Consider the following 13,608-nt stretch of genomic DNA (forward strand, 5'->3'; position numbering starts at 1 on the left):
CAGACCTTATGCTATTCTGGAGCTCTGCAGCAGTTCAAATTAGTGTAGGCAATCTTTCACGATTAATGCCTCAATTTTTGCAACACTCTTCTGTTACAGCAGTTGCTGGGCATCCTGGGATTTCTTCATGATGCACTCAGGTTCTTCCACATTTGAGTTGTTTATACCAATGTGCAACAAAACTAATCTAGGCAGTCTTGTCCTCTCCATAAACAGCGACCATTTTTTCATGGATTGTTTTGGGTGTTTTCCTTTGCAGAAAGAGGAACCAAATCACCGATCTGTATTCCACTCTATTCATTGACACTTCATTCAGTGTTACAAAGGCAAAAAAAATGAATTGTCAGATTGAAACCAAAATTTTTGTGATTGCTATAGAGATTTAAAGTTATCAAAGAAAAAAAAAATTCATCTTTCTATCACAACTACTTCTGGGTGAATAGAAATTTTTCTTGAATCCTCCTCCCCTTCCTCCAGTACATCATCTTTTTCTTCATTTCCATTTTGCTCAACCATTTGATTCTTCACTTCATCAACAATTTTATATCTGTTAAAGTCTATGATGTAATTATGTTGTATCAATGTAGTATCAATTCATAGTTTATTATACCTTGCGCGGGTTTTTTTTCCTTTTTAGTTGTATCAACATGGCATAAGCATCTAAATCATACTAATTTAAATCAATGTGATTAGCTTTGCAAATACATTCTGATAAAGGAAAGTGTTCCTCATTAGTATCAGTTCAACAGAATCAGTTCTAGGAACTTATGTACCAAATCCTGCACAATAATATTTCTCAGATAATCTGTTCCACACCTTTTCTACTGTATCCAGTAATGTTACATGCAGCCTTCCTTCTTTCTAGACAAGCAATCATTTTAAGCAAAACCAACTTCTGAAAATTAGATTGGAAATTTCACATTACCCTTGTATCCATGGGATGCAAGTTGCTTGCTGTGTTTGCTGGAAGAAACACAAGTTTCGGGTGGTTTTTTTTTTGTTTTGTTTTTTTAAATCTTATTTTCAACCACTTTGTGTGATGTGCATATATCCCAAACAAAGAATTTTTTTTTATCACATCTACATAACTCGTGGTTCCCAGATAACTTTCAGATACAAATAAGGCTGATATCATCCAATTTTTTTTTTTTTTTTTAATTTGTGATAACAAGCAATCATTTTAAGCAAAATCAACTTTTGAAAATCAGATTTGAAATTTCATATTACCCTTGTATCCATGAGTTGCAAAGTGTTTGCTGTGTTAGCTGGAAGAAACACAAGTTTCAGGTTTTTTTTGTTTTTGTTTTTTAATTTTTATTTTCAACCACTGTGTGATATGCATATATCCAAACAAAGAATTTTTTTGATCACATTTCCATAACTCATGATTTCCAGACACATTTCAGATTCAAATAAGGCTGATATCATCCAAGCTTTTTTACTTGTGATATACTGAACAGGTAATGTTCTAACATTTTTGAAACACTGCAGATTTTTAGATTTTCCAATCAAATATTTTTCATTTCTGTGCCATTCAAATTAGCACAAATGAGGACTGTGATACAATGTCTTGATAGTTTACTGCCTACACACTTTTCACCTTTGAATTTTAACATTCATTCAAGAATTATTTTAAAAAAAAATAATCCTATCTGAACCACATTAAAAATGTCTTTGTCCTTGTATTCTTATTTGGGCCCTTACCAAATTGAACTACTGCAGAATGATTGTATTGTTTATGTTTTTTGCTTCACTGTAACTTTTCCAAAACGTATGTTGTGATGCAACTATCAATCTATCCAACCAGCGGAAAACAACATTTTCAATTCAAAATAATTTGGCAAAATTTTTGGCTATAATCATTAAAAGTGGACCATTTAATAAGAAATTCTTACTCCTCTGCTATTAAAACCACTTTAAAAGAGCTCTATCAACATAAGAATGTTTTGGTTTATTATACATTTCATTTTGTAAGAATTCCTTCCAAATGACTAAATTTTTTGTTTTAAATTTCAAATTGAATACAATTGGGTTTAATAAGTTAAATTCATGAGCACACACACATTTCTGCTTCCTATTTTCTATTTCTCTAATAACCTCAACACATTTTATCCTCGATACAACTTTTTCTTTCCATCCATTGTAAAAGTACTATGTAATAGTCATACAATGCAAGGAAGTCAAAGACTTTTGCTGTACTGGCTTGGGAAACAAAGGAGCCAATAAGAATTACTAATTATTTGCTTCCCTCACATAAGTAACTATTCAGTTGATCTTTTAATTTATTCAAACTGTCAGCTTCAACTACCTGCGAAGGCAACCTGTTCCAGCAATCAACAACTCGCTGGATAAAAGAAAATTTTGTAGTTAACAACAACATATTAATATTTGCAAAAGAATAATGCACACTGACCAGAATTCAAAATGAAAATAACGTCGTTAAGAAGAGGATAACTACACATGCAGTTGAAACTAAATGCTTGAGAGTTTATCCTTGTACAGTAAACATTCAAGATTGCCAATTTCTTATAGTAAATATACTTCTATATTAAGGCATTGTTTACAGAGAAACCAATTTAAAGTACAATACTACAGGTCACAGGACATGGCTCAGTTACATAATCAAAGCCTCTCATGTAAACATATAACATCAATAAGAATGATATTACATCACCTAAACCTGCAAATTTTGCTTTTGACTTTTTACATAAGGGAGGTAAATACTATTACTTCTTTACAGTTTACTGTACAGTGTAATTAAATGTCAGGATGATATAATTAAACTTTTAAAAGAACAAGCAGAAATAATTCAATTAAAAGCAGACAGTGGTTTGTAATAAAGATTTTAGTGTAATATACTGCTAAGCTTTTTTCAAGAAAAGGATGAACAGAAAGCAGATATGAAAGAGCACAAATGGATTAACAACTAATGAAATCAACTTCTTCCTCACTAACAGAAGATATCTGGTGAATGATGTTACCATCCTGAAATAATGAACCAATGTATACTCCCCAAAATGAAATAAAAAAAAAGGAACTAATGTATACTTCTCACCATGACTTATGGAAGTGAAACTTGGGCACTCACCAAAAGTATGGAAGAGAAGCTGAGAACTACACAGAGAAGAATGGAAAGAATTATAATGGGAATCAGACTGTTAGATAAGAAGAGAAATATATGGATTAGGCAGCAAACTCAAGTAAAGGACATACTTATCAAAACTAAAGAACTAAAATGGTCTTGGGCAGGACACATAGCTCAAAGACATGATGACAGATGGTACCCAAGAGGAGCTAGAAGAAAACCTGGAAGACAACGACGGAGGTGGACAGATGAAATTCACGAGTTCGTGAGTAGTAAATGGATAGTCATTGCACAAAACAGAAGGAACTGGAAAGTTGCTGGAGAAGCCTTCATCCCGCAGTGGATTGAAAATGATGATGACCACTAAGCAAGATGTGAAAGGTAAGTGTCAACTTATACGGTGAACATGTTGCTGGTCAGTTTGCTGTTTGTTTGTTGTTTGGTTTTTAGGAGCATTAGCAACTAAGGCCATATTGCTCCAGGATATGCAGTGGTCATTCCCTGACCTTTCCGCATCCTCCATATTTGGTGGTGACGGGCTCAAAACCCGGTCTAATCAAGAAGCGTGTGCTACGCACTGCTGCTCCTTCCCACCTGGCTACAGAGTTGCCGATCGGTTTGCTAAAAAATTTTATATCACAGTGGGGGCCCAATGTCCGATGGTAATTCCTTCCACAAAACCCAATGTATGTTGAAAATATTGTAAGTTGAAACCAATAATACGTTGAATTGCTGTAATTAGTTCCCCAATATCACATGAAATAAGTATTTCTTACACATTATACTTGATTTTTACATTAAAATTTGTGTTTTATAAAGATTATTTAATAAATAGTCATAAAATATCTTAAAATAAAAAACAAACAATAAATCTGCATTTAAGTTAGACTTGAAGTGCAGAGCTGATGAAATCAGTGTACTGGTGGAGAGACTATATCAAGCGTCGGGTGTCTTTTCAGTCTTTTGTTGCTACTGGCAAAGAAACTGTCCAAAGTGGACTATTTTTTTACGACATTTTTTGGAGCTTCCTGAAGTAAGAAGTCGGGGTGTTTTTTTACCACTTCGCTTAAACGCTCCCAACAAGAAAGGACAGTTTTCAGCTGACACTTTTTGAGTATCTTTTTCTTCCTCTCCAGTGTCACTCGCTGTAATTTTCTCTAACTCTTGTAGTTCCTCTGTTGTTAGCTCATGCCCATGAGCTAACAATAGATCTTCCACAACCTCTTCGCTAACCTCCAGACCCATTGATTTACCGAGAGCGACAATATCATTTGTCAAAGCACCACAGTCTTCAAATCTGTCAATGTTATGGATAATTAAAAGCCACATGGTTTTCAAGGCTGAATTTAAGCACTTGGTGAAAACATCATTTCAAGAACTTACAATCAGCCTCACACAATCCAGCATGTTGAACTTCGACCGTGACAGCATTTTCACCAGAGGTTGCTGCAAAGCAACTTGTGAACATTTTCGTGGTGTAGATTTTCTTGAAGTTTGCAATAACTTCCTGGTCCACTGGTTGAAGAAGAGGAGTGGTGTTGGGTGGCAAAAATTTGACTTGAACAAAGTCAAATTGTGCCTCAAGAGATTGAACAAGGTTGGGATCATGGCCTGGCACATTATTCAGCAGGAGCAGTGCCTTCACAGGAAGCTTATTTTTCCTCAAGATAACTCTTCACTGAAGGATAGAAAACTTCAAGCTCCCATTCATTGAAGACATCCTGTAACCAAGGCCTTGTTACTGCACCAAAACACTCCCAGCATGCCTTTGTCAACCTTTTGTTGTTTAAATATTCTGGGGGTGTTAGAGTGATATACAAGCAAAAGCTTCAGCTTAAAATCTTAAGAGGCATTGACACCCAAAAGGAGGGGGGAGCCTATCTTTCATAGGCTTATATCCACGTAAACTAGCCTCATTATTAGTGATGTATGTTCTGCTGGGCATTCACTCCCAGAAGAGGCCGGCTTTGTCAATGTTAAAAACCTGCTGGGGAAGATAACCCTCCTGATCAACAAACTCTTGGAATTCAATTTTAAAGGTCTCAGCTGCTTTTTTATCAGCACTGGATGCCTCAAGGCTTTCAACACTTTTTGATATTCACCCTTTTTTGAAGCACTTGAACTAGCCTCTGCTGGCTTTAAAGTCTTTAAAGCGTACAGTACTGTCACTAATTAATGGAGCTTTAAGTTTCAGATCGTCATAGATCTAAAACAATCATACGAGAGATGCTTCGCACGCCATCGTGTTGAACAATAAAAAAGACGCTAATTGGTTGAGAATAATCATATGAGTGATGTTCCGTGCACCACGTGTCTGAAAATTTCCACCCATGTATCACTCCACCTTAAAATAAATGATCGTATGGAAGGTATGTTGGTTCCTGAGAATATCAGATGTCTATTTCACCGTAAGTTGAGGCCCCACTGTATAGCTGAGGAATGCAATTTTGAAATGATGTAGCCAAAGTAAAACAGCATGAGTTATGTGGAGATTTTTCTTAGCTGAATTAATTACGACATTACAACAGTTGTTATTTCTGATGTTATTTGATAAAAGTGACATCAGAAATAACTGTGTACAGCAATAATACTTGAATATTAATTTTGACAATTTGAAAAATACTATCATTATAAAATTTAGTTTCCAATAGAATCTTCTTTAATATTGAAACCTTTTAACCCGTGGAATTTTAATCTCAGTAATTTTGAATTTTTTTTTACAAAAATTCTATTTTCGTTTTCATTTGTTTTGGTAACAAAAAAATTTTATTGGCAACCCGGGTCTTTCCTGGAAGTTGCAAAGATTAGTTATGATATTATTTATACACTGCTGTGTATAAAGCAATCAAGCTTACCTGTTCATTTGTAGTTAATTTATTATTAAATTCCTGCAAATTTCTTGATGCGTCAGCAAGTATTGTTTTGTGATAAGGATTCCACAACTTTTCTTTCCTCTCTTTCTGCAATAATATTAAGAAAATATTACACACAATAACTATTTTATTATTTCTATTTTTCAAATTGTTCATTTTTACAAATTTAAAAAAATAATATATATATATATAGGCTTTATTTTATTATTTTTTAGTGTTATCTTATTTTACATATAATATATATATATATATATATACACATACACATACACATATATATATATATGTACAGGGTGTCCGTAAATGATGTTTCCGATTTTGATATTTTTTTTATTCAGAATTACTTCAAGCTACACTCATGAAACACATACCAGCTGAAAGGTCAATTCAATAAGTTTTATGAATGTAAATAAAGTCATTGGTAAAGTTCAATGTGGGCACCATGAATAACTCAAATGATATCATAGCAATATTCAATCTCCTGCCACACACTGTGCTTCATTTTGTGCTCAATTTTATCAAAGGGCTCTGTGATCCATGCCTTCAGCTCCTGCAGTGTCATTGGTAGTGGAGGGATGTACACGTTATCCTTCACATAACCCCACAAAAAGAAATCCAGATTTTGTTTCATGAAATGCTAACATGCAGAACGCTTTTTCCGGCGAGTCGCCATTTTGCCATTCTGGCGAATGTAGCGCTGCGTAGCAGGTAGAATGCAAAACTGGCAGTCAAGTGACAATTTAAAAAAAACTTATCGAACTGATGTTTCAGTTGGTATGTGTTTCATGAGTGAAGCTGGAAGTAATTCTGAATAAAAAAATATCAAAATCAGAAACATCATTTACAGACAACCCTGTATATATATATATATATATATATATATATATATATAAAAAATGTTGGTTTATATATTAATATTACGTTTAGATGTATGTATTCTTTTGTATTTTAATCTTTCTTTTGTGCATCGTTAATGCCATTGTTTTTTGCCGTATTGGCCAATTGAACATTATACGTGCCAGTATATATTCATTTCTAATTGTTCTAATATGTGAAAACCACCAATAATAATTGGTGGTTTTTACATATAGGCATTAGTGTTCATACAATTCTGGTCATTAAGCTGGCCTTATTTAGGTCATCTTAATTCCGCATGGCCTATACATATTAGATTTAGAAGTTTAATGCTTAATGATAATGAATTTTCATGACAAATTATTGATGAAAATTTTTATCTGTAGCAAAAGGTAATTACTAGTTATTATTAACAGTATACTTCTATTTTATTACTATTATAGATTTTTGCATTCCATCACGTGGCCATCAATCCCCTACTTCGTCGGGGGCTTTGAGTGGATTGACAGCCCTTTCGATGTAATGCCTCCTACTTACTCATTTCTGTTTGTACCTATCACAGTTTTGCTATTTTAAGTTCCTTTTCTTTTCTTTTGTTTAATTTCTAAAGTTCCTTCTATAATTTTAGTTTTAAGTTTTTGAATTTTTTTAAATTCTTAATTATTGTTTGCATGTCTATTTATAGTATTAATTAGTTTTAATTTTTATTTTTTACAATCTCTTCAGCAAACTGTGATAGAGTACACAAAGCCCAATGGGTAAGTATCCAATATTGTAAAATTCCTACTTACTTAATGTTGTACTCCGGTGGAGGTCGTAGAATAGAAAGGGGGAAATTTCCCGCCTTCTATTTGTTTTATAGGTAGCAATTTTTATAGCAAATATTTCACTAACATTATCCTGTGTATTGATGGTGCATTGGCCTCCGGCCCCGATTTTCATGCCAATGCCTGCGATGGAGGTTTATTGTTGGATCGATAATTTTCTGTAAGCTTTATATGGGTTGTGTTAACATGTGGATTAAAATCTTTTATTTACATATGTATTAACATTATTTTTACATGCATTTTTGTGCCTTACCTCGGACTCTGCCGGTACCCGCTTTTCTAAGGCGTAACAGCACATATTTGTCCAGAGGTAAAGCTATATACATATATACAACCTCTTACTATGGGTGGGGGGTTGGGGGGGTTAAATTTGGCAATAGGTTGTAGTGCAGTCAGGCGATAAGCCTCGTCTGAGTGCAATAAACCTTATAAACTTGGGGATACTTTTTCTGAGTAAATACTATTTTATTTTTAGATGGTTTTTGATGAATATATGTGGGTCTACACTGGGATGGTGTGTTCTAATATTTGCATATATGGCAGTTTTTATGTGATACCTACTGTATCGGTTGGGAATTTTGTTTATATCTAGGGTTTTGATGAGTTTTTGTATTGCCATCTTTACGCTTTCTATATTGTTGCAGATTTTTAAAAGTCTGTTTGTTTGATTTCTTATAGTATTACCATGTGTATGCTTCACTATGTTGTTTTCCCAGTGTGTGAGTTTTATTGTATCGAAATTAAAATAGTCCCTTTTATCATAGTGATGTGTATATATTTTGTTTTGGTTGATGGCAATTTTGCTGTCTAAGTAGACAGCTTGTTGGTTGTTATCCGGATTTGTACATTCAATTTTTAAGTCTGTTGGGTAAGTATTCTTTGCTACATTTGCAAAGTAGTCATAGTTGATCACGAGGACGTCATCTATATATCTGTAGAATTTAATATTTTCTGTGATGTTGTTTTCATAGTGGTGCAGGTAGAGGTTAGCTATGGTGCATAAACTGCTGGATCCCATAGCTATCCCCCTGAATTGCATATATGTTTTCTCTCCCATGACACTGATTTTTGTTAGGTCATTCCAGTATTGTTTTCTGCATTGTAAGATATTGTGATATTTCTGGTAGTATATCTATAGTACTTCTATAGGTTGTTATGTGCTATGCTTGTAAAGAGGTTTTTGAAATCGTATGTGTATATACTTTTTATGCTATTGTTTTGTTTTTTAATGTCGCCCAAATATTCTTTGTTGTTGATAATTCTGGTGTTCTTGATTTCCTTGGCGATATCTTTTAATTTATTTTCCATTATCTTACTAGTATACTTTATGTAACTATTTTTGCCCAAAGTAATGAATATTTTTCCTGTAGGCACCTTGTGATATTTTGGTATCCAGTATATGTAAGGGTATTGCATCCTGTCTATTTTAATTTTAAGGTTTTTATGCATTGCCAAAAATTTTTTTGCTGATGCTGTTTGGATTGGTGTCTATGTACTTGTATGTTTCATTGTTATACAATTCCACTTTTATAGCTTCAATGTAGAATCTTTTGCATATAATACTGAAATTATTGTTTGCCTTATCAGTTCTTGTGATCACAAATTTGTTTTGCATTTCTTTTATTTTGCTGTTGATACTTCTTAAATTTAAATGCTTATCGTGTTTTTGTAGTGTTATGTTTTCTCTGAAGCGGTCTAATATGTTTTCAGTATTGGCGTTTATCCAGCTTTGGAATGATTCTATGGGTTCGTTGTTTTTGTATGAGGCTTTGAATGCAAATTGTAACAGATCTGTGTATATTGATTTTTTTATATATTCCAGCCTAATTGGGGTGTTAGTTCTGAATTTTGCACCCTTTTTCATTGTTTCTCTTAGTGCTTTGTCTTCGATGATATTGAGGTCTCCTGTTACTATATGCTTGTAATGTGTATTGATGAAGTTTCTATATCTACTTTGTTGGCAGTGACATGGTTGTTCTTCTTCATTCATTTTATCAATGGTGTTTTTGTAATTGCAGAGGGTTAGTCCTATTGGCTTGGTGTAGCTGTATCTAATTTTTATTTGTGTATTGTTGATGGGGTAGGTAACTTTTGTTATTATTTATGATGTTACCGATATTAACTGTGTCGTATAAACAGTTTTGGTATTTTATTATGCAGTACTCTTTTTTAGTGTGTTCATTGAATTTTATGCCTATTCTGAATTTAAATATGTCTTCAAGTATATTGTTGAGGTTTATGTTCTGGGTTTTTTGTCTTTGGTATATTTTGCTAAGTGCTTTAAGCTTACTTATTTTAATAGAGAATAGTGTATTGTGTATGTTTTTGATGTTTATAGGATCTGTGTCCCATTCTGTTAGGAGTTTTTCAAAGTCATTGATATTTATTGGTATTTTGTAGTTGTTTTTATTGTATTCTTGTAGTATTTTTCCGTTTTTAATCCCGTTATTTTGCCAGTTTTTGCTGATCTGGAAAATGGTGTAAGTACATATTTCTGGGCTGGTGAATGCAAAGTTCCTTCCGTTAAAGCGATTGTTTAAACCATAAGGGTATAGGGATTTATATAATAGAATGAACATATCTTCCATGATTCCTCTTTGTGTGTTGTTATCAATAATGGTCAGAATGGCAATGGATGTGTTGGCAAAGTCATGCATTTGGAAATGTCCATATTCAATTTCATTATTGTATTTGTCTGCCCTGTTTGGTTTGCCGTCTTTTACAGCGTTTTCATCGTATTTGTTGATTTGTGATCGGTGAAGGTTCATCCGAAGGTGGAGCTCTGTACTGGTTTGTCCAATGTATTGTATCCCACATATCTTACAGATAATTAGGTAGATTGCATTTTTTGAACAGGATGTTGGTGCGTTTTTGGAATTTAGATGGTGTATGCTGTGCATGGGGCAGATTTTACAGAGTTTGCTATTGCATTTTTTGAATTTAAGTTGTTTTATTTGTTGCATTTGTATCCCGATATCTTCATTGTTTAGTCATTTAGGGTTTTTTGTTTCTTTGCTTATGCTTTTTTCCCCTAGTGATGTGGCAGCATTGTATGCTATGTGACCTTTGTTATGAAGAGACGGGTCCAGTGTGGTCATTTCCGGTTCCCGGGGTGCAATTTATGCTGTGATACCCGTACAGCATGTTATTCATATTTGTTTTAGCGTCCATGTTGTTATTTATTGTGCATTTTGTATTTAATTTAAGGCCCATTATGTATGTACCGTAATACCTAGACGTCTGAATTTTTTATGATGGTTTATCTTGTTTTTTATAATTTTTCCTAATATATTGGTTTTAATTTATTTTATTTCTTTTATTTCTTTCTTACTTTTGCTACAGATAAAAATTTTCATCAATAATTTGTCATGAAAATTCATTATCATTAAGCATTAAACTTCTAAACCTAATATGTACAGAACATGCGGAATTAAGATGACCTAAATAAGGCCAGCTTAATGACCAGAATTGTATGAACACTAATGCCTATATGTAAAAACCACAATAATAATCAAAAATTCGAACAATTAGAAATGTGTGTGTATATATATATATATATATATATAGTAATATATATGTGTGTGTGTGTGTGTGTGTATATATAAGTGTCATCGATGTAAGTAAAATAAAATAAAAATAAATATAGATGGAGAAGTTATTAAACACAAAATGCCGAGCCTAGTTGAAGAAAAAAAGAATGTTAAGAACCTATATAAAATTAAGTAGAATTAAATCTGAATTAATGCCGAATTAACAGGCCAATCATATGTACAAAAGCTGAAAGAAAAAGAGGGGAGGGAAAAGAAGTTAAAAATATAGAGGCGAAGATAGTGAGAATAAGAAAAGTGAGAATGTCCGAATCACCCTCGTATTACACTAATAGTTCAACGGACGGAAAAACGAAGATCAGAAAGTAGAAAGATGTAAAGAGAAGGAAAAGAGTTTAAAGGATACTAGGCAAGCTGGGTGTGTAAGTACCCAACCTCATAGAGAGGGCCTTGGCTATGAGAGTGTTAGTAGAAGTGGAAATTAATACCGCTAGCTTGTAGTGTATATTTTGAGTGATAGATATGAAATATAATAAAAAATATGAAGAGGAGAAAAATTAAAAATATGAAGAGGAGAAAAATTAAATACCTATGATATTTGGCAGAAATAAGTTGAGTGAGATATAATCAAGAAATGAAGATACAAATTTGCGATCATGATTAATAAGATACAATTATGCGAATATGATTAATAAGAATGGAATGTACACAGAGGGAAAACTATGACAACGATGGTGGAGTTGCTCAGAAGAGAAGAACTGTGGGAGCCCTCTGTGGTTAAAATAGAGAAAATAAGATTGGACATAAATAAATACTGATATTAAATTACGAAAAATGAAAAGAAAAACTTAGGTAGTGAAAGAACACGAACATCGTTCTAATAGAAGTCATAATGTGTGATCACTTTCCAAGCAGTGGAAATACCACCATTCAAATGTACAACTATACAGGTATCGAATTAACCCTAATCAAGGTGGAGCAAGGTGAAACCGAATTTTTCTTTAATGAAATCAGGGAGATTTTTTATAATAAAATTTAAAAAATTAATGGGAATGTCATTATTGCGAAGTTTGGTATAAAGATCATTTAAAGAACCAGCGAAAAGTGATTGATTGCTACTAATATTAGCCAAACGGATAATTTGTGTGTAGATTATATTTTTATGAACCTTAATCGAAATGTTCGAGTTCCAATTTGTTAAATAGATAATATTAAAATTAAATTCGCTTCTTTTGTCGAATAGTTCCAAATTGTGACGAAGAGGAGGACTATTTAGAGTAATACTTAAATCTAGAAAATTTGCATGTTGGTTGCCAAGGTTTTCTTTATTGAGAGTGAGTTCAGTTGGATATATGGATTTAGCAATATTTTCAAAATGAATGTTGAGAATAAGAATGTCATCAATATAGCGGAATGCATAAAAATTAAGGTTCGGATTGTTATGCATATATAGATGTTCGTAATAATGAAGAAATAGATTAGCTACTATGCTGGAAATTTGTGAACCCATGGGAACTCCTATGGATTGTTTATAAGCATATTTATATATATATATATATATATATATATATATATATATAGTAGTAATATATATGTGTATATATATATAGTAGTAATAATATACATATATATATACACACATATATACATATACATACATATACACATACATATATATTAGTAATATATATATATACAGTGAAACTTCCCTTTAATGGACAGCCATGGGAACGAGAATGTGCCCGTTAAGAGAGAAGTGTCCGCTAACAAGAAGTCTGAAGGAGAAAAAAAAAAGAAAGAAAAATCGTTAAACTTTAAATGTAAAATTAAATTAAAATATATACAGATTTTGAAAATTATTTTTATAAATACAGTAAACCCCCGCTATTCGCGGTACCTGTATTCGTTGGTTTCGCGTATTCGTGATCGCTGATTTAATATAAAATGAAACCTAAAAAAAATGTGAATTTTAAAGCACCGTGAACATTTTCCGCCATAAAAAACATGGGCGTGGCTAAAATTATCTTTCCCGGTGAAAACAGCGCTCAGTGGGTGGGGGAGAGGGGTGACAAAATCGCGAGCATGGATGTTTCTCGCTAATCCTTGTTCAGTGTGTGTTATGCGCTTGTCATAGAAGGTTTCGTCGTTTGCTTTTAATTTATATGCTTATAAATTGAATAAATTTATAAATTGATATGCTTACAAAAGTGATAAATCTACCATTTTGCAGTGTAAAACAGACTTTTTCGAATGTGTTAACGGAAGAAAGTGACTTTATTTGGACAAGTTCTTTCTAACCCATACAAAAATATGGCTACGAATAACAAGGGAATGTGAAATGTGAAAATATCAAAGAAGGTGATGACATTAGCGAATAAAATTGAGTTATTGGACAAAATTTCTATTGGTGAAAGTGTCTT

At 32.8% G+C, this 13,608-nt stretch overlaps 1 protein-coding gene across 1 annotated transcript in view; it reads right to left on the reverse strand.

The window, feature by feature from the left end:
- The window catches only part of TppII (Tripeptidyl-peptidase II), a 647,643-nt gene that overhangs the window by 536,414 nt on the left and 97,621 nt on the right, over positions 1 to 13,608 (reverse strand). Inside the window, exon 4 of the mRNA XM_090387764.1 lies at positions 5,941 to 6,045. Within this exon, the coding sequence (XP_090243890.1) occupies positions 5,941 to 6,045 (105 nt within the window). The remainder of the gene's footprint in view (positions 1 to 5,940; positions 6,046 to 13,608) is intronic.

The sequence above is a fragment of the Mastigoproctus giganteus genome, chromosome 13 (assembly GCF_048544385.1).
Source record: "Mastigoproctus giganteus isolate SK-2022 chromosome 13, ASM4854438v1, whole genome shotgun sequence".
Taxonomy (NCBI): domain Eukaryota; kingdom Metazoa; phylum Arthropoda; class Arachnida; order Uropygi; family Thelyphonidae; genus Mastigoproctus; species Mastigoproctus giganteus.